The sequence below is a fragment of the Gasterosteus aculeatus genome, chromosome 17, assembly GCF_964276395.1.
Source record: "Gasterosteus aculeatus chromosome 17, fGasAcu3.hap1.1, whole genome shotgun sequence".
Taxonomy (NCBI): Eukaryota; Metazoa; Chordata; class Actinopteri; order Perciformes; family Gasterosteidae; genus Gasterosteus; species Gasterosteus aculeatus.
The window spans coordinates 1,201,290-1,224,043 of record NC_135705.1 but is presented as its reverse complement, the minus strand read 5'-3'; the positions used below and the strand labels follow the sequence as shown (position 1 = coordinate 1,224,043).

Below are 22,754 nucleotides of genomic sequence, written 5' to 3'. Positions count from 1 at the left end.
TGTCTCCGGTGTTTACCAACATCTTAAACACCTCACTGGAAACCTGCCATGTGCCAGCCTGTTTCAAGGCCTCCACCACCCAAGAAAAGACCCATTCCCTGAGAAGGGAACCCCTAATTGCTCCCCGGTCAAAAATGTACAATGCCATGGGTTAAAAATGTAATGTAAGTCACTTTGGATAAAAAGCGTCAGCTGAATGACCTGTAATGTAAAAAGGCAAAAATGGCATACAAACTGATATCTTTAATTTCCCAACCTCTACTTCCTCAGATGGCAGGTTAGTTAATGTGTAGACGTATTTTCAGTGCTAGTAGAAGAGCTGCAGTACAGATAAGGTCCCATCTGTGTGGGAGGCTCTCAGCTGATAAACACGTGGCAGCACTGAAGACCTTTGACTATCTTTGTTGCGTAACCAGCAGCAGCTCACAGAGTCACGCACACAATCTGGTAACACCGCGACGCCCCCTGGCCTCTCGCGATAAAAAAGAGGACGAGAATTTGTGGACGGTCCCTTAAGTTTCTGATGAAATCTCTCCCCGGAGCAAGAAGACGGACTCACCGACACACGGAAGCGAGGCAACGATTATACTTGTAATTCGGGAAAGGCCTGGAGGTTATAAACCACGGATAGATATTTTTTGAAACAGTTAAACCCGGAGAACGAAGCCAAGAGATTGTTTCTTTCCTAATAATAGAGTATTTCAAATTAGACGATACTCCTGTTAAAGCTAACTGCGAAGCTAGCTAGCTTCTCCCGTTAAGCTACCCTGCTAGCATCCGCCGTTGGAATCCGCAGACCTCAAGCCGCCCGTTGCCTTCTCTACGGATATATAAAGCCGACTCTAAAAGGAACATGGCTCGTCTTACTTCGTCACATCGGGGCTCGTCCGCCTTGTTTTTTGTCCCCGTCTTCGCGAAGTTCTCCACCAGAAAGAAGTCCAACCACCGCTCTCAGAAGAGCGTCAACGCCGCGGAGCGCGCCGGTCGCACGGACGTCATTCCCTGGGTTCCCGCTTGCTGCGGCGGTCGGTACGTGTGCCAGCACGTGTAACGACGACATCCACGTCAAACTATTGTCACTAAACGTGTGTCGTACATAGATGTCCAGAGCTCCCGTTGACCCGGCTGGAGCCGCTGCAGCCTTCGACAGTTTGACAGCTGTCACGTTCGCCGCCGAGCTGCCGTTTGTGATCAGTTTTCTCAGGTCGCATAGTTTATATTTTTGCACTTTTAAACTTGAAGAAAAACATGTTAAGAAATTTTAACGGTGAGGGACATTTGTCTGGCGGACACAGCTCGTCCTTCCCCGCCGGACGTGGACTCGCCTCTCCCGGGCTTGACACTCAGGAAAGCTCGTGGCTCGGCCTACTGTCAAGGCCAGTAATGGCATTTCTGCAACGACGTCTCCCGGGCCGACCGCAAACCCCCGTCAGGGCGGAAACGGGAGCCGGGTGGCTCAGTGGGGGTTTAAAGAACAACTTAATCGATGATGAACGCGAGTTGTTGAGACAGCTGGACGACATGATGCCGCTCACACAGCACGCCGCCCCTCACCTGACCCACCTGCGGCATCAGCACGACCGGGCCGCCGGCCGCCTGGAGCCTTGGGGCGGCGGCACTTTAACGTGGTTTACCGCTGATTCGCTGCTGGAAATGGGAATTCAAACCTCGGAGGAAATTGACTTAAATTACGGCCCGCAAGCCCACATTGGATATTTTTCTTCTAATGCTTTTCTCAGTCATGATCTGTTGAGCTTGGTGTCATCTCAGGAAACTGGTCCCCGAGGAGGGAAGGACTGGGAGCCGGTGGGTCATCTGGCAAAGATCTGCAGGGGTAAAAGCAGGACGTGGTGGGGCAGCTTCTGGGAAGGTGAGGAGAGCTTCCGTAAAGGGCTGCCGTCAGATGTCTCCAGGGCCGGGGAGGTCCCCATCACAGGCTGTCCTTGTCCACAACAACCAGCGGTGGAAACAAAAGCAAACGAAACAACAGGTCTGTTTGTCCAGTGCGGTGGCCGGGGATGGACGCCGGGAGAAAACACTGGACTGACTGACGTCAAAGAGGAGCTGTCACACAACAGAGGCCTTCCAACGGTCCAGAACACGGAGCGGTCCGCCACGGACCGCCTGCCCAAAATCGGTAACCACCTGAGCAGTTCAGGAGCTGCCGCCGCCTGCAGTGAGGTGGCACTTCTGACCCCTGATCGGGACAATGGTTACTCCGCTCTGGAGCAGGAGCTCTTCCTGGTGGGCATGAAAGTTCAGAGTGAAGCGCGGTCGCAGCAGGAGGTCGATTCAGTTAAAAATGGCACCGCCGGTGAGACAGAGATGGAGGTAGGGACCTCGGAGGAGGGAGAGGAAAAGTCCGTGGAGCCAATAGCGCTCACCCATCCGCAGTGCCAAAATAAAGCCATCGCCTTCATCATGGGATGCCCCTGCAGTGACGACAGTAGCCAATCAGACGGGACCTCCAGTGATGACGATGACTACGATGATGATGCTGGCTTTAAAAGCGACGGCTCGTCTGATCAGTCAGACTCAACGGACGACGAAGAAGATGATGAAGAAGAGGACGATGAAGCCTCAGACAGCGACGCCGACACTGAGGCGAAACGCATGTGGAGCTCCCTTTGCAAAAGTGTTGATCCCTACAACCCCCGAAACTTCACCGCCCAGCAGCACACCGTCACCTCCCCACCCAGGCCCATCCCCACGCCTCCGTCTTCCGCTCTGTCCACCCCGGGGTCCTCCCCCGAAGTCACCCCGCTGCCTCTCACCTCGTCCTCCCCTCCGTCCGGCAGCGACACCTGGGACGACTCCACCTCAGCCAGCGAAGTGGACGAAGCGGAAAGCCTCCGCCTGTTTAGCTCCTTCGGCTGCTCCTCGGACCCTTACAGCCCCTTAAACTTCCAGGCAACGTTCAGGAGCCAAGGGTCCGTAGAGGAGGCGGGGCCCCGGGCCAGGCCGAAGAAGGCCTCCCAGACTCCCTCCTGCTCCTTCCGCCCGAACCCGGCGGCTCCTCCTGAGTACAGGAAGGAGGAGGCGGAGGAGAGGCTGGACAGTGGCTTCTCTGAGCTCTCCAGCACGCAGAGCTGCAGCACGACCAAAAAGGTCAGTTTGTTCTCTACCAGAAAGTCATTCGCTCCCAAGATGATACCTTTCCAGTATATCTGATTTCTAATATTCAGAATCCGATGGTAATGGTGTCAGTCTTCATGTTTTTCCAAACCCAAAGAGATTCTGCCTGAAACTACATCTGAGTAATTGAGGAAACATGACACCAGACAATATTTTATTCATGATTTTAAAATCTGAATTGATTTTCAGATTAGTTGCAGATTCATTTATTTTAAAAGGCCTGAGATGCAGAAACTGAGAAAATGAAAATGCTAAGAATCATCCAGCTCACGTTGATGCGGTTTCTTGAGTATTTCTGCTTCCTGGTTTCATTTTACTGCAGTGACTCATGTGATTAAACCTGAAACACACTGGACAGTTTAGTCATCTTGACTTCGGACAAAGTGCTTGTTGATGGATGATAATGTTTGATAGTCCCACTGATTTTAGTTGAGACAAAGTGAGTAAAGAAGTGGAGGCACCAGTTCGTACATAATGAACGTGGTCAGTTTAAGAATATCGATCATTTATCTAATTACTATCCTGGTCCCACAAGACGTTTCCATAGATGAGTATGTTTGGAGCATCGCATCAGAAAAGCTGTTCGTAAAGGGAAGAAATTCAGGAACGCTTCAATTGGCTAAAGTTGTAATGCTCATCTTTAAACTAGTTAGTCGTGTTAAAGGTGGAGCTGATGAATCCACTCACATCATTTAAAGTAATGCATCATTTTCTAGGTATTTTGTATTAATCTAAATCAGCAAAATAAGTTGTTTTCAAATAAATGTCCAAAATGCAGTGTTTTAATGAAGTATTAGTATTCTCGCGTAAATATACTTACGTTACGTTAAACCGTGGTTCAGTGGGAAACGTAAGGTTTAAAAATGTTTTTTGAATGTTCAGATTGAGTCAAGTCCGTTTAATTTCTTCTATATATCAATAAAAAACCTGGATGTTCATGACTTTTAATAATAATTGAAGATCACGTGTTCAGAAACAGACCTTTTTTTATTATACGTAACATTAAGTAAAATAGATCAAATAAACTGGTAACCATCACACTTGAATAGCTTGGATAATATTCTTTACTTTGATTAGTCTAAAAGAATCCTGGTTCTATATTTTATTATTTATATATGCATATCATATATTTTGCTATTTGGATAAGCCTTTATTTCATCCTTGTTAAATCTAGAAAAACTAAAATCTGCATATTCAACATTTAAATAATGCCTTATTTTTATTGTTAAACTCCAGCTCTTACACTCTAAACCCTGATATAGTGTGTGTGTGTGTGTGTGTGTGTCGACATGCAGATTTCACTTTCACCACCTTCTTTGTTTCAGGTTCATTTCTGTGACGATGTGGAGGAGTTCTTTGCCAGCTGTGGGGAGGAGGGCGAGGTGGAGGACCGGCGGGGCCCCTGGGAGGAGCTGGCCCGGGACCGCTGCAGATTCCTGCGGCGCTGCCAGGAAGTGGAGCAGAGCATCGACTACTGCCTGCAGCCACAGCACCGCACCCTGGTGTACCACCGCCTAGTCACTGTGCTCTACACCCAGGACGCCTGAGCACCCTCAAGCTGTCCTCAGCCCTCCATGCCAGAGGACAACTACTCCGATCTGTCCTCCACGTCCAGGACAACGGAGGGATGATCTGTCCTGGATGCACGGGGGTCGATCCGCTCTCTACTTCCCTGATGCACGGGGGTCGATCCGCTCTCTACTTCCCGGAAGCACGGGGGTCGATCCGCTCTCTACTTCCCGGAAGCACGGGGGTCGATCCGCTCTCTACTTCCCGGAAGCACGGGGGTCGATCCGCTCTCTACTTCCCGGAAGCACGGGGGTCGGTCCGCTCTCTACTTCCCGGAAGCACGGGGGTCGGTCCGCTCTCTACTTCCCGGAAGCACGGGGGTCGGTCCGCTCTCTACTTCCCGGAAGCACGGGGGTCGATCCGCTCTCTACTTCCCGGAAGCACGGGGGTCGATCCGCTCTCTACTTCCCGGAAGCACGGGGGTCGATCCGCTCTCGACTTCCCGGAAGCACGGGGGTCGGTCCGCTCTCGACTTCCCGGAAGCACGGGGGTCGGTCCGCTCTCGACTTCCCGGAAGCACGGGGGGTCGATCCGCTCTCGACTTCCCGGAAGCACGGGGGGTCGATCCGCTCTCTACTTCCCGGAAGCACGGGGGGTCGATCCGCTCTCTACTTCCCGGAAGCACGGGGGGTCGATCCGCTCTCTACTTCCCGGAAGCACGGGGGGTCGATCCGCTCTCTACTTCCCGGAAGCACGGGGGGTCGATCCGCTCTCTACTTCCCGGAAGCACGGGGGGTCGATCCGCTCTCTACTTCCCGGAAGCACGGGGGGTCGATCCGCTCTCTACTTCCCGGAAGCACGGGGGGGTCGATCCGCTCTCGACTTCCCGGAGGGTCGATCTGGACGCCTAAAGGTGACCTTGTAGGTCAACATTGGTGATACAGACGAAATGAAAAGCGCCCGTTGTTGAGCATTGAGACACTACGGAGACACAGCATGTGGACAGACTGAGAGCTGCTGACTCTTTACTGATTGACTTCTTCTCTCTGTTCGATTTTGCAGCTTCGTCTCTCTGGACTGACACGCTTCATGACCGACTGCGTTGGTGAAATACTGGCTGGTGATGTGACGGGTTTCTGTGTTCTGATTGGACAGCGTTGCCTCGTTTTATTTATTTAGAGGAGAGACTTGTTTATGATCAGACAGTTTACAGTTTCAGTTTAAATCACAGACACAGAAACAAGCAGCTGTTTTTATTAAAACACTCAAAGTTCAAAATCTAAAAATGAAACCATCTTTGTTTTATAATTTATTTCACTAATTTGAATTTATTGAAATTTGAACATTTTCTTTTTAGCAATGGTGACTCGATGTTTACAAGCTCTAATCTCTTTACCTCAACAGAAGAATACCTGCAGATGTTCAGGGTTTAAATAACCCAACATCAGAACCGTCTCAACCCACTAATTCATTATAATGATTTCTGCTCCGCCTAAAAACGCAGCTAAATAATTGTATTCGTATTGACCATTGCAGCAGCTTCATTCTGTGACTCGGAAGTCTTCACAGAATAACTGGATGGAACCGGACTGAGGAGCCTTCAGCGACTCTCTTGAGCTTCTAGTTTTCTTTTTAAAACCAAAGATGTCAAGCTTGTGTGAGGTGACGGTTTGAGGTGTTGGAATCTGATCCATTTTTGCATGAATCTCTGCCATTAACTTATAAAATGCTCCCCTACCTGCTCTCGCACTGATAATCGTTAAGTAGTATAATCTCTAATCAGTATATTGATCGTATTATTGCACCCGATCCATTTGAATTCAAAGCTGAGACCAGACGTCTGCAGCAGTATTGACTTATGTCTCTAATTTGTTACATTTTAGTTCAGTGACGTCGTTCCTCCACAGATTAACTATTTATAGAGGCGGGAAAATGGTTCTTTTTGATTATCAATTCATTGTTCTATAAAATGTACCGCCGTAGTTTCACAGTTTGACTCTTCAGATATTTAGTTCCCCCCAAAAAAGAAGCCAAATTTCTCATTTCCGAAGAGATGTTTTACTTGATAGATCACATTATTATTATTATTGTGGTCATTGTTAATAATCAAATTATTTTGTATACACAGGAAACTCATGTTCATAACATACTAAAGAGCTTATTCAGGTCTGATCTAAAACTCAACTGTTCGTATGAACGTTTGAGTTGAACAAAGAACTGGCAGCCATAAGAAATAAATATTCCTCTTAATAGGCATTCAAATTGAAACGCGTCGGAAAGAAAGACGTTCTGCAACATGTACCCAGCGGTATTTTGATGAATTGAATATTCATGTTCTACATCACATTGTTTTTCCTGGGCTTGATTTTCTTGCAGTGTTACCATTTTAAACTCGACCTTCCCTATTATCACAGCCGCATTGAAAGTTGTCTAAATGCTTTTATTGTGAAGCTGCATCGGTAGGAAATATTTTATTTTGTCAATGCGTTCCCTCCTCCAGCAACAGATACAGCTGTTTTATTAACATTTAATTGTCTGAGATTGTGGCCTGAAACTTAAACATTTTATTTTCACGGGACCTCAGAGTCACTTTGCGTCATCCAACAACTCGTCGGCGACTTAATGTTTTTGGGATTATTCAAGCAGAGTCAGAGTTAAATAGTCTGTCCAAGTGTCTGCATGCTGCACTAATCGATAGTCTGCACACAGGAAGCGTGTGCACGAGGACCGCCATCCACTGGCGCGGGTTTGGTGTCTTCTGTCAGCTAGTATTCAATAATCAGAAGGGAACGCCTCGTTTCTAAATGGACTTTTATAGCAGCAGGTTGGAAACGACGGGATGAATGTTTGTGATTATTTCAGTCAGAAAAAGGTTTTATTTTTCTAATGCTTTCGTTTTGGTGGGTAACTCATTCTGCAGCATTTCCTCACAAATAATATGACCCATTGAATATTAAATCAACATTTAATGATCACACACTGGCTCATTTTGCCTTTTTTCTCCTCCTACATTTTGCCCGAAAGGGTTTTGAATGTAAATAATGTGTGTGTGTTCCAGGCCGAGGGGGGAGGCTGTATCTTGTCCAGCAGGTGGCGCTGGTCCCTGAGGTTTACTGCGTGAAGGTAAACAAACACACCTTTTATGGACCGAACAGAAAGGGAGGCTCATTGGGGATCTCCTGAGGATAAACCGGAGCAGCTTTGGTGTCACAACGGGAAGACCGTCTCCCAACACGTGCTGCGCGTCATCAGAGAGAAACGGGATGATTCCACTTTGACTCCCAAAATAAATCCGTGGCTTTAAAGTGAAAATTAAAAGAATTCACGATCCCACGACAGTTACCCTCGCCATTCGTCTGGTGTCCTCTAGGGGCGCTGGTGCTTCATTATGGAGCACTTTATAATCCCTAATCCCCATAAACAGATGAAAAATCTTTTTTTTTTTTTTATTCATGTAAATCCAACTTCATCATGTAAAGAAACTGGCGTCAAAACCGGTTTAAATTCTTAAAGAGTAACATTTGGTTGGACATTCTTTACATTTTCAGAGTCACTTCCTGGAATAGGTGCATGATGTCGTTGCAGAGGGAATTCTGCTGACTTAAACTGGAATTAAAGGAGCAAACACATGCTGCAAATCATTTATTTCGTCATGAATAGAGGAAAATCAGATGAAGAGATTATTTAAAACTTCCAAGAGTAAAAGCTCTGCAACAAGAAATGGAAAAGTAGTAAGTGGCTCGTTTTTAGTCCCAGTGTTTGTTCTGTCCTCTCCGGTTCACAGACACTCTGCACTAATAAAAACACATAAATGTCTAACGCATCTATTTTTATTGTAATTATTGCAATAGCTGTTGGTCCTTCTAATGCACGTCCACAGAGGAGCAGCCGTCGGGTGTCTCTGCCTCCGTTCAAGTCAAACAGGAAGTTGAAGTTGTCCTCAGTTCTCCGTCAGACTCTCCTCCACCTCCACCAGGCCCTGCAGGTACTTGATGTACCTGATGGCGGCCCTCAGCGTCTCCACCTTGCTGAGGCGCTTGTCGGCGCTCTGACCCGGCAGGTGGTCCCTGAGTTTGGCGTAGCCTTGGTTCACGCACCTCACCCTCTGCCGCTCGCGCTCGTTGCGCTTTTGGATGAAGGCCGGCTCGAAGGGACACTCGTACACGCTGAAGTGGCCGCGGTGGTGGAAGGGGGCCAGGTAGGGCAGCAGCCCGGGGCCCCTCAGAGGGTCCATGCCCGAAGGGTAGAGGAGGAAGGGCACGGAGCGATCCTCCCGGTGGCCGGAGGGGGGAGACACGCCGAAGCTCAGGTAAGACGGAGGAGAGAAGGTGGCGCTCATGGTGGGACCTGCTAGCGCAGCGCGGGCCTCACTGGAGCTCCATCCTGCCCAGAGACAAACGCACGCACAAGATTCACGCGGCTGCAGAGGATCGCGTGTTTATCGTAGTGCAGAGGACACGGTGCCGTTAAAGAGTCCCGCTGGGACACCGTGGGGAACCAATCAGAAGTCATTGTTAGAAGAAACCAGAAGCTCGGTATCGAAATGTGTTCAATTCAACCGGAAGCTCTTCTTCCAACTCCTTTAATAGGAGGGAAGGTTGGCTTGGTTTAGGATTCCAGGAGGAGACATGAGCTCATCAAGAACTCCGCACCTTAATTTTTTGTCATTTTGACAAACATTTCGAGACACTTTGGTGTCCCGGTTTAAAATCTGCTTTTTGTCTGTTGTTTAGGAGAGACGGGTGGGGAAGCTCCATCACTTCAGCTGCCTTTAGTTTCACACCTTTTAATAACTTCATTAATCAGCTGTTGAGATTTCAGCAGGATGAAGCTATCGTGGCTCGTTAGCAAGTGACCATGTTTGTTAATGTTCGTCCTCTAAGTAACACGCCGTTAGCGGACAGCAGGACGTCCCGCTCGATGCAAAGTGAACACGCAGACAATGAAAAGCCTGAGTGGCTCCCTCCCATCTAGCATGTTAGCTGCTAGCGCTCAGCTACAGCAGCTCTCCAGCTAACGCTGTAAGTCGTCACCATGACAACGTGGAGACAGATTGAGTCCTAAAAGAGAAGCTGAACACGGGGAAATAAATAACTTGTTTTTGCCCACAAATATCTTATAAAACACAATGTCTTACTTTTAGTACTTACAGCGTAGAAATATTCCTCCATCTTAATTTTTTTAGTTTAGTAAAAGTAAAGTAAAGAAGCAAAGAAATTAATCATAAACAATATATTGTCTGCGTAATATGAAAGCATTGTATTAGTCGTTAATGTTGACTTTAATGGTTCAGCTGGTAAAGGTGGAGCCGATTTGATGACTTCACACTCGACCGCCTGTGGAGTTTAAAAACTTCATAAAGCCTCAAATGTTCAAAGTAACTAAAGCTGTCGTGAAACTAGTGTTAAAAATGTACATCTGTTCCCTGTGAGAGTCAATGGAATAGAAGCAAATTATAAAACGGTATACAACACACGTATAATGTGCAGTACAAGTATCTTAGAACTTTACTCAAGTGAGTAAACGTTCTTTCCCCAACTGATCGTTGAGTTAAATTTAACATTATTAAAGACTGAGATTCGACGGACAGATTAAAGTGAGTACATACATGTGTGTCTATGTACATACGTGTGTGTGTATATATATCATATGAATCATGGTAAAGTGTAATGAGATGATGCGTCTTTGTCTCACCTTCAGATGCTGCTGCAGTGTTTCCTCCGGTCTGAGGCAGCAGGATGAAACACTGAAGCTTTACCTGGCTTTACTCGCTGAAGCTCCGCCCCCCCCAGGTGTGAGGCAGGACCGAACACGCCACGTGTATAAAAGGTTGGATTCTCTGAGTTTGCTAAATGATCGATCGCTGAACACCGTGTGACGATGCAGGAGCAGAACCGACCCGTCCTTGTTGGTTCCCTGTCTGCGTGTTTCTCTTCAGCTTCAGGTGTGAGTCTGAACCTGAAGCCGGAAACACATTCGCTGCAACAGTCGACCGCGAGACATCAAAGAGCATCCTGGGACAGAAATGAGTGTTTGCAGTTTCCTCTTCCTAAATCCTGCGTTTCCAGATGAAAGACATGAGCGACACACTCCCTTCCTGTCAGCCTCTCATCACACAACGCACACTGATGACTGTTTACACACACACACACACACACACACACACACACACGTAACCTGAGAGTTACCGGTTCATACTCAAAGGTCTTCATACACATTTACTGAACTTATTTATGTACTTAATTGTCCAGTGAATAAACAACAACTGTAGTAATATAATGATATACTTTATGTATGGAGCATTTTTCTGGACCATGTAAGTGAATGAATCTTTATTTATGATCACTCCATTACTTCAATCCCCTTTTTTCCTACAATATCATTTCCACGTTGTGCACATTATCGTCGATGTGTGACAAACACCTCGGAATCCCGATGTCCGCCGAGGACAGACGCGTCTCCGGGTGGAACGTGAGTGGAGGACATCGCCACCTCAGAGCGTGGACCTTCACCTCAGGTCCCATGGCTCAGCGCCGCCCACCGCACTGGTTTTGGGGATCAGACCCCCCAGCAGGGGGGCTGGACTCCCACTATGGAGACGACACCAAGCTGAGTGCCACTGATCCCGTGAACATGACTCTAAATCGCATGCACACACCTGTTGCCCAAAACATCAGAAGAATGTACGTTTAAATTCATATAAACGGAATAAGTACGTGTTGATCAAATCGTTTTGACCTGGTACTTCTTTGAAGGTGAGACCTGTTGCCCCCCAGTACCCCCCCCCCCCTCCCACACACACACACACACACACACACACACAGGAGATGTCGTCACTCAGGCTTCAAAAGCTGAGAACAGGAAGCGGGTCACATGTTCGGCCTGTTTTTAAGTTTGAAAGATGAAGTCAGAGTGACATCAGTCAACACCGGCAGACTGAAAACACACACACACACACACACACACACACACACACACACACACAAAGCTGCAGCTTCTTCAGAGGCAAGAGACTGAATACTACTGTATGTGTGAACATCTGTCAACCAAACGAGTCAACAAAGTCTGCAATAATATCCACAGGCTAACACGCTAATAGGCTAACAAGCTATTAGGCTAACAAGCTAACATGTCTGAATTTGGCACATGAACCAAACTGCTCCGTCCTAATCCTTCTGTCTGTATGTTCCTGCAGGAGTGTGTGTGTGTGTGTGTGTGTGTGTGTGTGTGTGTGTCTGTGTGTGTGTGTGTTCATCGTGTTGCTTTAATGTAACATCAAAGATGAAGCTGATCCTCAACATGCAGAGACCTGAAGGATCCAGCATCTCCGTTCTCTTGTTGCTGAATTTAACACGTGACATCTTAACTGTAAAATTAAAAGTTATAATGTTAATATTGTCGTTCCAGAGCTGTTGGCTGCTTCTGTTACGATAAATGATTAGTATTAAACATCAAAGCAGGAGACCAATAAGTGAAGAAATATGAGCAGAAGATTAATAAGACAAAGTAAAGAAGAATGATTATTCCAGACTGTACGTCTTCTTTCCTCTGGACAGACTCTGCTGACACACCCAGAATCCAGCCTCTACCGTCTCCTACTTCAACATCCCAGCTGTGAGTCCCTGAGTTAAATCCCTCAGAGCCCAGAACATACCAGCGTTCCTCAAACCTCTCTGGATTATCAGGAAGCTTCTGTCTCTCTCCTCGTCTCACGCTGGTCAGATCTTCTGACAGAACGAGTTCTGGATGAGCAGTGTTTGGGTCCAGAACCACAGGAGTGTAGGAGACCATCTCCTTCATCTTGCTCCAGATGTTGTAGGTCAGGTTGCCCAGGTGTTTGGCCTGGTCTATCAGAACTCCTGATGGCAGCTGGTGGTCCTCCAGCAGGGGGCGCTGCTGGACTCTTTCCACTGCAGCCTTGTAGTGGTTCAGGAAGGAGATGTCTTCAGCTCTCAGCTGCTCCTCTGTGGCTCTGACTGTGTCTGAAAGAGCTGCTATCTCTCTGCTCAGAGGCTTCATCTTCTTCTCCATCATCTGACTCTTCTGCTCCTCTTCCTCCCTCAGAGCAGAGATCCTGGCCTCCTCTTCCTCCTTTAGAAACCGGTGAAGCTTCTTAAACTGATCCTGAATCAGCCTCTCTGTGTCTCGGGCCTGGACCTTCATGTGTGCTGCTGTTTGATCACACGTCACTTTAACTTGTTCAAGGAGCTTTAACTTCTCCTTTAAGGCCTCCAGAGGTTCCTGAAGGTTCTTCTTGTGTTCTACAGCAGCTTCATCGATGGGTCTGAATCTGTGGTTGGTGTGTTTCTGTGAATCTCTGCAGACGAGATCCTGGCCTCCTCGTCCTCCTTTATAAACTGGTGAAGCTTCTTGAACTGATCCTGAATCAGCCTCTCTGTGTTTACGCCTCACAGATTTCCACATCTCCAACACAACGTGGCCGTTCCTTCCTGTGAGGTTTGAGCTTGTAGGAAAGTTTCAAGCAGTGAAAACACTTCCCTCCCTTTTTAGCGAAGCAATATTATACTATAAAATATCATATTATATTTTGTATGCATATAGAAAGTAACTCAAAAATGTAAGTTAAGGGGAATGAAATTTGTATGAATGAAAATGATATATGTATAAACTGGAAACCTCTCTGAAGGGGAAATGTGCGCGTGTCTCTCTCGTCCCGCCGTCTGCAAACACGCGCAACCAATACGACTTGTGTTATTTATTACAAGACACACGTCACAATATTTATTTCCCCCCTCAAAAAAAAAAAGAAATCAAACATGTTTGATGATTATGAAAATCTGTGTGTGTCTCTGTGTGTCTCCCCAGGAAGGCGATGAGCAGCAGATAATTGATGCCCCCCCCCCCTCGCGCTGGGGGGTCGGAGGGTGGGAAAGCTAATCCTGCTCTGGACTCCTTGATGCTGATATCAGATAATCGATGACCGACACCCTTTAGAAAGGAATTCATTTGTGTTACAGGCGGATAAATTCATGGTAAATCTTTGACTTTCTGTCCTCTTCTTGAACATCTGGAGGAAAGATGTATTGCATAATATGAATATAAATGTAGATGATTGTCACAGAGATGAAGGAATCGATCCGTCACACGTTCATTTCTGAGTGATTGAATCAATCCCGCGTGTTTGTGTTTCTTTGTTTTATTCACGTGAATTTAAAGCTGAAGCGCTGCACGGATCATCATCAACGTGCTAATCTCGTATACGTGTTCAGAGTCCCCCCCCCGCGGTCTCCATCACACAGATGCTAAGCCCCCCCCCCCTGTGTGTCTGTCTCTCCACAGCTTTCCCACAGTCCTCAGCCACCCCCCCCCTCTTCATCCCGGGACAAAGTGTGCCGTGCGAACCCCCCCCCCCCCCAACACACACATCCTTTGGTACCCAATAATCTGCCTCATCAGTCCTGGAGGGAAAGGTTCACTTATGTACATATACGTGTACTACACATGTGTGTATAATACACACAATGCACACAGTACATGTGGACATCAGAGTGGAGGCGTGGGAACTCCGTCACGTGTCAGGAGCAGATCGGGTTTACACACAGTAAACACACGCACGCACACACACACACGCACACGCACGCACACACACACACACACACACACAGGCAGCTTTCTAACTGGTCAATTATTTTTCTGTTGAGGGAATATGTGTTTTGTTATGGAGGGGAGTGTGTGTTATTGTAATTGAAATTATTATTGTTATTATTATTATATTGTTTGATGTGATCGTCAGTATTCAGTGAGCTGACATTTGTTTTCTCTCAGAGCTTTAGAGACACTAAAAATATATTATATATAATATATACATACGAAATGCTAAATACTAAAAAAAGTATACTAAATGACTATCATCATACACTTGAACATTAAATATGACACTATATATAATATATATACATATATAATATACTATATATAGTATATTATATATGTATACATACAAAATGCTAAATACTAAAATAAATATACTAGTGACTATCGTCATACACTTGGACATTAAATATGACACTGCGAGGTAACTTAGGTCAAATAAATGTACTGTGGAGTAAAAAGTCTAACGTAGTCTATAACTTGTTGTAATGAAACATCTCAAATGAAGTACAAGTATAAATTCATTCTTCTGACGTAACTAAATGCATCTAAGAGCTGAAAGTTCTTTGATGAGATGAAACCCAGAATAATATAAAGTTGTTTTTACATTCAAACAGAAAAACATTCTCGTACAATATCAAGTATTTATGGAACCAGGTGTCTCCGCCCCCCTAAAACACGGACACACCCACCAAATAATGGTCTTTATCTCGTGCGGGAAAGAGGGAATCCCGCGTGGTCAGTTTGACGGTCTATTTAACAACGTCCACAGAACGAAAGTAAACAGAAAAAAACATTAAGATCTACTTTTCAATAACATTAAAATGTTTATTTTTAAACTCCTCCTCACAAAAAGAAGTTTACTTTTCCACAGGAAAAACGTTTGTTTTCACGTGCAGTCACTCCAGGTAACCACGGCAACGCGCGGTGTCGAGCGCTGTCACCATGACGACCTCACGCAGCGTTTATCCGAGCGAGCCGCTTGTTGGCCTGGCAACCGTCAAAACGAAGACGTCGTCCCCACGGAGACACCGTCTCTGCTCAAGTCTCTTCCTTCGCGATGCGCGGCGTCCTACCAGGGCCTCCACACCGGCCCGCCGGCACCGGGCGGCGGCGGCGGCGGCTTCGCTGCGGCCCGCGCGCAACCCTGCGTGGAGAAGCGCGGCGGCGGTGACGTCACTCCCTCCGGTGGGCCGGCGGAGAGGAGGCTCATCGTCTCCTCCCAGCAGCGGGGGCAGCCGTCGCCGTGGGCCGCCGTGTGCTCGACCCTCGGCGTCAGATGCCGCCGCAGGAAGCCCACCGTCATCTCCAGGACGTCGGCCTTCTCCAGCTTGTTGTCGGGGTCCCGCCTGTGGAAGTCCGCCTCCAGGAGCACCTTGAGCTGCTCGATGCAGCTGTTGATGCGATCTCTACGCATCTTCTCCACCGCCGGCTTCCTCAGCTGTTGGGGGGGGGGGGGGGCTGGGTTAGAAGATCCCACAGAGGACAAACACAAGAGGACTTGAGTGAGGACAGGCAGGACTTACTTTGTGTCTGTCTCCGGCGGACGCCCGTGAGACGGGAGAGTCTCTGCTGCTCGGAGCCATCGGTAGGTCTGAGAGCAGTGATGGGACCCCGAGGAGCCCCCTCCTCCATTTATAGGACACAACTTAGCATCACAAAGCCATGAGTCCAGGGCAGGATTAGCTTTCCCACACTCCCCACCCCCCCAGCGTGAGGGGGGGGGGGGAGGGGGGGGGCAACAATTATCTGCCTCTTTTTATTACCTGGGAACCTTCCTGCTGTCTGATGGGATCAGACTGCTGCAGATGTGCAGAGAGAGAGAGAGAGAAAGAGAGAGAGAGAGAGGGAGAGGGAGAGAGAGCCTGATGAGGGGCTCCTAAAAGGGCAGATAAACACTGACACCAGGTCAGTTCTCATGCAGGTAACAACTAAACAACGACCATCAGAGGACACATGGAGAATGAAGACGGCTGCTCGTTGTTTGTTTTAATATTTAATCAGATTAAATGTTTATTTTGAAATACACATTCAGACCTTTTTGAGGGTTCTGCCTCAGTTCAGACAAAACTGAGACTAAAAGAAACAAAGATCTAATCTAGTTAATCAAAGACAATTGAACACATTTAGGCCCCCCAAACACAGACACACACACACACAGACACACACACACACACTGAGAGACCCCCCCACCCCTCTCACTCAGGAGAATATGTGATAACATGGGAAAATAAGTTTTGAACAGGAATCCATGACGCCCCCCCCCCACCCCCCCTAAGAAACACAAGTAGCCAACATACACATATGTTGCCTACATATCGCACATCCGGAGCTTTTCTTTGAGAGGTTTTTTTGTGGGAAGAATAAAGATTGATAAAGAGATATTGTCCCCTGAAGGAAAAACAAACCTGATTATCAGAACTGACTGTGATTAAGGTTCATTTTGGTAAAAATGTTCCTTTCTTTATTGTTTCAAACAGACAGAGCACATTCGATGCTACGAACAGAGAGATGAGCCGGAAGGCAGCGACCTCGACCTATTGCTCATTCTTCCTTCCTGCATGAAGGAAGTGGAAGGTCATGACCCAAAGAACTGGGTCACACCAACAAGAGGCCTGGACGTGTTTCCTCAGGAGGGGGCGGGGCCTCCCTTAGAGACAGGTGAGAAGCTCAGGTATCTAGTGGAAAGGAGCCAGATGAGATGGTTTGGGCATCTGGTAAGGGTGCCCCCCCCCACCTCACCCGACCGACATAAAGATGAGTAAGGCAGAAGCTAAAGGGGTGATTAACGATATGGCAGAATGAATGGAACAAAGGGAGCAAAGGGAAGTATCTGTTAAAAACAAACCATTGGTTCGGAGTGTAGCTGGTGGACGAAATTGAAAAGAGGAGAGGGTAATGACACGGCTAAGAAATGGCCATACTGGTCTTAACAGTTCCCTCTATGTGGTTGGGAAACATCGAAATGGAAGGTGCGAATACTGTCAAGAAGAGGAAACTGTGGACCAGGTTTTGATGGCATGTCAGAGGTACGAGGCAGAGGGAGAAGTCCTGAGAAAGGGGCTCAGAGAGCTGGGAGAGGCAAATATAAGCGATGTACTGAAGAAGGGCTTTGGGACAAGTGTTGGGAACTGCTGTTGGCATATTTAGAGAATACAAGACTAATGAATTGAATTTGAGAATTTTTTTGTTTTGTTTTGATTTGGTTTGATTTGGTTTAGTTCTAGTAGAGGTTTAATTTCCGTAAATCCACACTCCAGATTAGTGGGTGGCGGTAATGCACCCGAAAGTTGTTTGCCAACCGCCATAAAAAGAAGAAGAAGAAGAAGAAGAAGAAGAAGGAGGAAACCACAGTTCTCAGGGAGGACAGACTCTCGGGCGGACACGCGGTAAGATTTACCTTCACGACAAAACTTGTTTGAACAATTACCATCGTTTTAAGGCGAAGACCGGAAACGACGGCACGTAGATTTTCAGAGTAAAGGTCAACGCAATAGAAAGTTTGTACGCTAGAAATGTGACGCGATCATCTGCCGGGCTAGTGTGTTCAAAGATGAGGAAACTCCGGACAGAAGACATGTTGGATTGAAAAGTAAAAATCTCGGCCACCGTACGCGCGTTACTAAGCAACGTAGACGCGCGAGCGCGCGTGACGGTGGAGGCGGTCGGTCCACCTGCAGGAGGTTCGCTCAAACAATAAAGGACCACGAAGTTTCCACTGGCCACAAGCGACTAAACGGACAAAGACAACGAAGTAGCTGCACCGGTTTTACGCAATGAGCTACTCGTTTTGTCTTTGTCTTGTGTTTTCATATAAAGGAGATTTATATGTACAGGTGACTGTATACATTCTATGTAGTCTTGATTTGGATGTTTACGATGGTCATTTACATTTGAAAGGATTGGAAATCTAGTTCAAGTCTTCAAGTTGTAGCAAACCGTAGTCGACTTTAATTAAACTAAATCCCCCCCCCAAAAAAGTGTGGTGGGTGAAATTGCTGAGTGTCTAGTTAAAACCACAGTGGCAGGTGAGCAAAAATGTTAATGTCGAGCCCTGCACATGATCTAGTGCAGCTTAGTGAACTAAGTCCATTTACTTAGTTCACTAAGCTGCACTCTATCAGCGCCGAGGAAACGGGCTGATGTTGAGTCCAACAACTGGAAGAGAAAAATAGCTTGATTCATTAACAAGAAACATTTGTTTCTAAGTTAATGTTTCGAAGTTAATGTTATTACCAGATGAACGTGTAATGTGGCTCAAAGGCCGTGAAAACCAGCACAATGCACGTTGTGGGGAAAAGTCTATTTGTGTTCTATTGCAAGAAGTCCAGAGGGGAGAAAGGGGATGTGAAGTCTGTGACGTGTATGTGCCTCAGGGTAAAGAACGTGGCGGTCCTTCTACAATGAGATCATTGTGCGTGCGCAGAACCTCCCAAAACACTCATAAAAGAATGAAAGGTCTTTATGGATTCATGATGGAAGTAATAAATACATGACATTACAAGATGTATACTAACATCTAACTATGGTAGCAAATGAGCCCTAAACATCACGTGGATTGATCACAATCATAAACGTCGAAAAGACGTTCACGTTTGGACCCGTTTTTTAACGTTATTCATAATATCGTAAACTGGTGGTGGTGAACTTACACGTGTGGACGTAGTTTCTTTTTAAACCTCTACAATAAAAGATATATGGCACAAAGAAGAGGATGAAAGATTAGCACAGAGCTCCCGAGCGTCGCCGTATGAAAAATCACGCTGAAATGTGGTCTAAATGTGAACGTTTTTTCACTTTTAAACCAATTTTCAACGTCTCTTCAATCAAAATCAATACTCGCTGGGTAACGTTATAACATGGAGCAGTTTGTTCTAGCGTCATATGTGTATTTAAAAACACAAACATCGGTTACCAACGTCACGTGACTTAAGCGATGTCCTAAACTAACGTGTGATGTTAAATATTATAACATTCCTATCGGTAGATATTCGAGTGTATTCTATTACTTAACGTTGCATTTCAAAGTGAACTCTTCCGCGCTGTCGACCCGCCTGAATTAGTGATGTGCCGCGCTGCATGCTGGGATATGCTGGAGCAGCCGACGGATTGGGACAGGCGAGTTGTAGCCGATTCGCAGCGGAAGTGACGTATGCGGGCTGTGAGACACAGCGCGGGGGACAGCGTGCGGGACAGGCTCCTTGTTCGGTTCTCCGGGAGGAGAGACTCGCGGTACGATTCATTACAAAAAGTTTAAACGATTACACTGAAATTCCAATCGTTGTTTCGTTTTAACGGGGAAACGGTCCGTGCACTTTTTGATAGTTCCTTTTACCGTGAAAACCATAAAACGAAAATACGTAAGTGCCACTGCTTTCGCGTTTTTTCGTTCTAAATCAAAAACGGAAGTGGGTGGCCGTTTTTTTTCGTTTAGAACCAAAAAACGATAAAACGAAAGGCGTAGCTGCTAAACCGGAAGTGTAACTTTTCACAGTAAGAGTCGCGATGGGACGTTGGTATGCTAGGGTAACATTAGGAGAAAAGTTAATTCATCAATATAATAAATAATCCTGGTCCTACGGGAGGTGTTAGCACCAGTAGGTGACTACACCCAGATGTACTTTCAGTCATCCATGTACACAGCAATACTCATTAATCGGTGCACTGTTTAATACAATATAGTTAATAATATAGTTTAATCAAAGTGGTTTTTGGTCGCAGATTCGTTGCTGTTGGCTCGGATATTTATTTCCACGTATTGTGTTGTTGCTATTTTATTTTATGTTTAGGGCATATTTGCAACCATTGTTGTATATCTTGCTATATTTATTTAATTTTAGTACCAAACATATCTCTAACGAAGAGGGATTATTTGTTGATCACAATGTAATGTTGACAACAATGACGGGAAAATGGCTTCCCAGTTCCTCTGTTTGTCACTGCGTTGACTTTTACTGTGAAATTGTACATACTTCCGGTTTAGCTTAGTTTCGTTTTATAGAGTAGTTTTATAAAAACCAAGAGGGGTTTTACGAAAAATACCTTTTTTTGTTGGTTTTGACAACAAAAACGGGATAATGGCCGCCCATTTCCGCTTTCTTGTTTTTGGTTTAAAACGGGAAAATTCTGGTATTTCCGTTTTATCGGTTAAACGGTAAAACAAACTATCAAAAGGTACACAGACTGAAGGACTCACGGTGGAAGTAACTGAGGGACCTTCATGCAGCAACAAAACTGACTCCCTGTTTTAACGAGATGTCTGCTGTGCTTTCAGATTCACAGACCAAATGGCTTCCAGATCCGAGGAGGAGCTCCTCTGTCCGGTCTGTCATGAAGTCTTCAAGAACCCTGTTGTTCTGTCATGTAGCCACAGCTTCTGTAAAGTCTGTCTGAAGAGCTGGTGGAGAGAGAAACAAGCTCAGGAGTGTCCAGTTTGTAGGACAACATCTTCAGGGTCACATCCACCTTGTAACCTGGTGTTAAAGAACCTGTGTGAGGCCTTCTTACTGGAGAGAGCTTCAGAGACTCTCTGCAGTCTGCACTCTGAGAAGCTCAGACTCTTCTGTCTGGACCATCTGCAGCCAGTGTGTGTCGTCTGCAGAGATTCACAGAAACACACCAACCACAGATTCAGACCCATCGATGAAGCTGCTGTAGAACACAAGAAGAACCTTCAGGAACCTCTGGAGGCCTTAAAGGAGAAGTTAAAGCTCCTTGAACAAGTTAAAGTGACGTGTGATCAAACAGCAGCATACATGAAGGTCCAGGCCCGAGACACAGAGAGGCTGATTCAGGATCAGTTTAATAAGCTTCACCGGTTTCTAAAGGAGGAAGAGGAGGCCAGGATCTCCGCTCTGAGGGAGGAAGAGGAGCAGAAGAGTCAGATGATGGAGGAGAAGATGGAGCCTCTGAGCAGAGAGATAGCAGCTCTTTCAGACACAGTCAGAGCCACAGAGGAGCAGCTGAGAGCTGAAGACGTCTCCTTCCTGAACCACTACAAGGCTGCAGTGGAAAGAGTCCAGCAGCGCCCCCTGCTGGAGGACCACCAGCTGCCATCAGGAGCTCTGATAGACCAGGCCAAACACCTGGGCAACCTGACCTACAACATCTGGAGCAAGATGAAGGAGATGGTCTCCTACACTCCTGTGGTTCTGGACCCAAACACTGCTCATCCAGAACTCATCCTGTCTGAAGATCTGACCAGCGTGAGACGAGGAGAGATACAGAAGCTTCCTGATAATCCAGAGAGGTTTGATGAACGCTGTTTTGTTCTGGGCTCTGAGGGATTTAACTCAGGGACTCACAGCTGGGATGTTGAAGTAGGAGACGGTAGAGGCTGGATTGTGGGTGTGTCAGCAGAGTCTGACCAGAGGAAAGGACGCTTACAGTCTGGGATATTGATAATAGGGTTCTGTAAAGATAAATACTCAGCATGGTCACCATCAGCTCCACCCACTGTTCTCTCTGTGCAGACGAAGGCTCAGAGGATCAGAGTGCATCTGGACTGGAACGGAGGGAAGCTGCGTTTCTCTGATCCTGATACTAACACACACATACACACCTTCACACACACCTTCACTGAGAGGATGTTTCCATTCATTCTCACAGTAGATAAAGTGAAGATCTCACCTCTGAAGGTCTGTGTGACTTTGGAACAGAGCAGATAGAGATGAAGATCATAAATGTTTTCATGATGTTTCTTTTTAACATGTCGAGCTGCTCCAGTTATTCTGTTTAATTAACCAAAAGTAAAGTTTATCTTAATTATTAATTATTTTTGATTTGTTTAAATGTTTGTTATTAAGTTTGAAAACGTTATTTTTGTTTCTATCTTTAAACTTTATTACAACGTCTTCATTTTGATGACACTTTTGTTGAAGCAGCTCGATTCAATAATCTTATATAATAATCTTCATTAACAGCTCGCAGTGAGTCGTTCATCCATAACAAAGAGTGTGTGTTCTATTTGAACTCAGTGGTTCTCATCTTCACGTTGGTTCAGTTTGCCTCTTTTATCTGTATCATATGATTTTAAATGTAAGTACATGTTTTATTATAACAATACAGATGTATCAATAACTGCACGTGTCCATTGTAATAGTAATGTATTAGACTATATTGTATTTAATGTGTTCCACACTCGTATACCATTGAGTGATGAGTAGTGTTCTTCCTTCCTGACTGACTCACCTCCTACAGATGTTTGAAGCTCCAGTTGCTCTTTCAGCAGAAGCTTCTTCCTCCTTCGTATCATCAAAGCTGCAGAACACTAAAGCAAGATGATGCAGCGTTTCCCGTAGGTTTACATCTTCGGGGGGGGGGGGGGGGGTGCAGTAGTCGGGCAAATGGTCCGGCTGAGGGGGGGTAGGAGAGTGGGTTCAACCGGGGGGGGTTAGTGTGGAACTGCCGTTTTTTTGTTGGTAGAATTACTGTAGAATGTTGAATTAGTGTAGAATGTAGAACTAGTGTAGAATGTAGAACTAGTGTAGAATGTGGAA

General features: G+C 46.2%; 5 protein-coding genes across 7 annotated transcripts; 2 read left to right on the top strand and 3 right to left on the bottom strand.

Moving 5' to 3' along the window:
- Positions 1-365: 365 nt before the first annotated feature.
- On the top strand, positions 366-7,621 carry ppp1r15b (protein phosphatase 1, regulatory subunit 15B). The gene is made up of 2 exons (XM_040203118.2): positions 366-3,108; positions 4,461-7,621. Exons 1-2 carry the CDS (start codon positions 1,249-1,251, stop codon positions 4,680-4,682), a joined length of 2,082 nt encoding a protein of 693 aa, XP_040059052.2. The 5' UTR covers positions 366-1,248; the 3' UTR covers positions 4,683-7,621.
- Positions 7,622-8,271: 650 nt separating this feature from the next.
- On the bottom strand, positions 8,272-10,472 carry LOC120834563 (achaete-scute homolog 5-like). The gene is made up of 2 exons (XM_040202610.2): positions 10,339-10,472; positions 8,272-9,027 (listed from the first exon to the last, which is right to left on the bottom strand). Exon 2 carries the CDS (start codon positions 8,981-8,983, stop codon positions 8,585-8,587), a length of 399 nt encoding a protein of 132 aa, XP_040058544.1. The 5' UTR covers positions 8,984-9,027; positions 10,339-10,472; the 3' UTR covers positions 8,272-8,584.
- Positions 10,473-10,584: 112 nt separating this feature from the next.
- Positions 10,585-12,943, bottom strand: LOC144388901 (nuclear factor 7, ovary-like). Its single transcript, XM_078091705.1, has 2 exons — positions 12,148-12,943; positions 10,585-10,602 (listed from the first exon to the last, which is right to left on the bottom strand). Exons 1-2 carry the CDS (start codon positions 12,805-12,807, stop codon positions 10,585-10,587), a joined length of 678 nt encoding a protein of 225 aa, XP_077947831.1. The 5' UTR covers positions 12,808-12,943.
- A 1,903-nt stretch (positions 12,944-14,846) lies between these two features.
- On the bottom strand, positions 14,847-16,452 carry LOC120834873 (transcription factor HES-5-like). The gene is made up of 2 exons (XM_078092666.1): positions 15,783-16,452; positions 14,847-15,697 (listed from the first exon to the last, which is right to left on the bottom strand). Exons 1-2 carry the CDS (start codon positions 15,840-15,842, stop codon positions 15,329-15,331), a joined length of 429 nt encoding a protein of 142 aa, XP_077948792.1. The 5' UTR covers positions 15,843-16,452; the 3' UTR covers positions 14,847-15,328.
- On the top strand, positions 15,193-22,335 carry LOC120835865 (nuclear factor 7, ovary). Of its 3 annotated transcripts, XM_078092664.1 has the most exons (4): positions 15,193-15,844; positions 16,737-16,917; positions 17,517-17,645; positions 20,531-22,335. In XM_078092664.1, exon 4 carries the CDS (start codon positions 20,544-20,546, stop codon positions 21,921-21,923), a length of 1,380 nt encoding a protein of 459 aa, XP_077948790.1. In that variant the 5' UTR covers positions 15,193-15,844; positions 16,737-16,917; positions 17,517-17,645; positions 20,531-20,543; the 3' UTR covers positions 21,924-22,335. The 3 variants fall into 3 exon arrangements, with proteins under 3 accessions (XP_077948790.1, XP_077948791.1, XP_077948789.1); XM_078092663.1 differs by lacking the exons at positions 15,193-15,844; positions 16,737-16,917 and adding an exon at positions 19,320-19,488 and having other exon boundaries at positions 17,587-17,645; XM_078092665.1 differs by lacking the exons at positions 15,193-15,844; positions 16,737-16,917 and having other exon boundaries at positions 17,482-17,645.
- The last annotated feature ends 419 nt before the right edge of the window (positions 22,336-22,754 follow it).

Excerpts from the sequence above, each read along its gene's own strand:
- LOC120835865 (XM_078092663.1), top strand. The coding sequence starts at position 19,409 with ATGCGGGCTGTGAGACACAGCGCGGGGGACAGCGTGCGGGACAGGCTC. Across the intron at positions 19,489-20,530 it reads TCCGGGAGGAGAGACTCGCG|ATTCACAGACCAAATGGCTT; the intron begins GTACGATTCATT and ends CTGTGCTTTCAG.
- LOC144388901 (XM_078091705.1), bottom strand. The coding sequence starts at position 12,807 with ATGAAGGTCCAGGCCCGAGACACAGAGAGGCTGATTCAGGATCAGTTT.
- LOC120834563 (XM_040202610.2), bottom strand. The coding sequence starts at position 8,983 with ATGAGCGCCACCTTCTCTCCTCCGTCTTACCTGAGCTTCGGCGTGTCT.
- LOC120834873 (XM_078092666.1), bottom strand. The coding sequence starts at position 15,842 with ATGGCTCCGAGCAGCAGAGACTCTCCCGTCTCACGGGCGTCCGCCGGA. Across the intron at positions 15,698-15,782 it reads CCGCCGGAGACAGACACAAA|CTGAGGAAGCCGGCGGTGGA; the intron begins GTAAGTCCTGCC and ends CCCCCCCAACAG.
- ppp1r15b (XM_040203118.2), top strand. The coding sequence starts at position 1,249 with ATGTTAAGAAATTTTAACGGTGAGGGACATTTGTCTGGCGGACACAGC. Across the intron at positions 3,109-4,460 it reads GCTGCAGCACGACCAAAAAG|GTTCATTTCTGTGACGATGT; the intron begins GTCAGTTTGTTC and ends TCTTTGTTTCAG.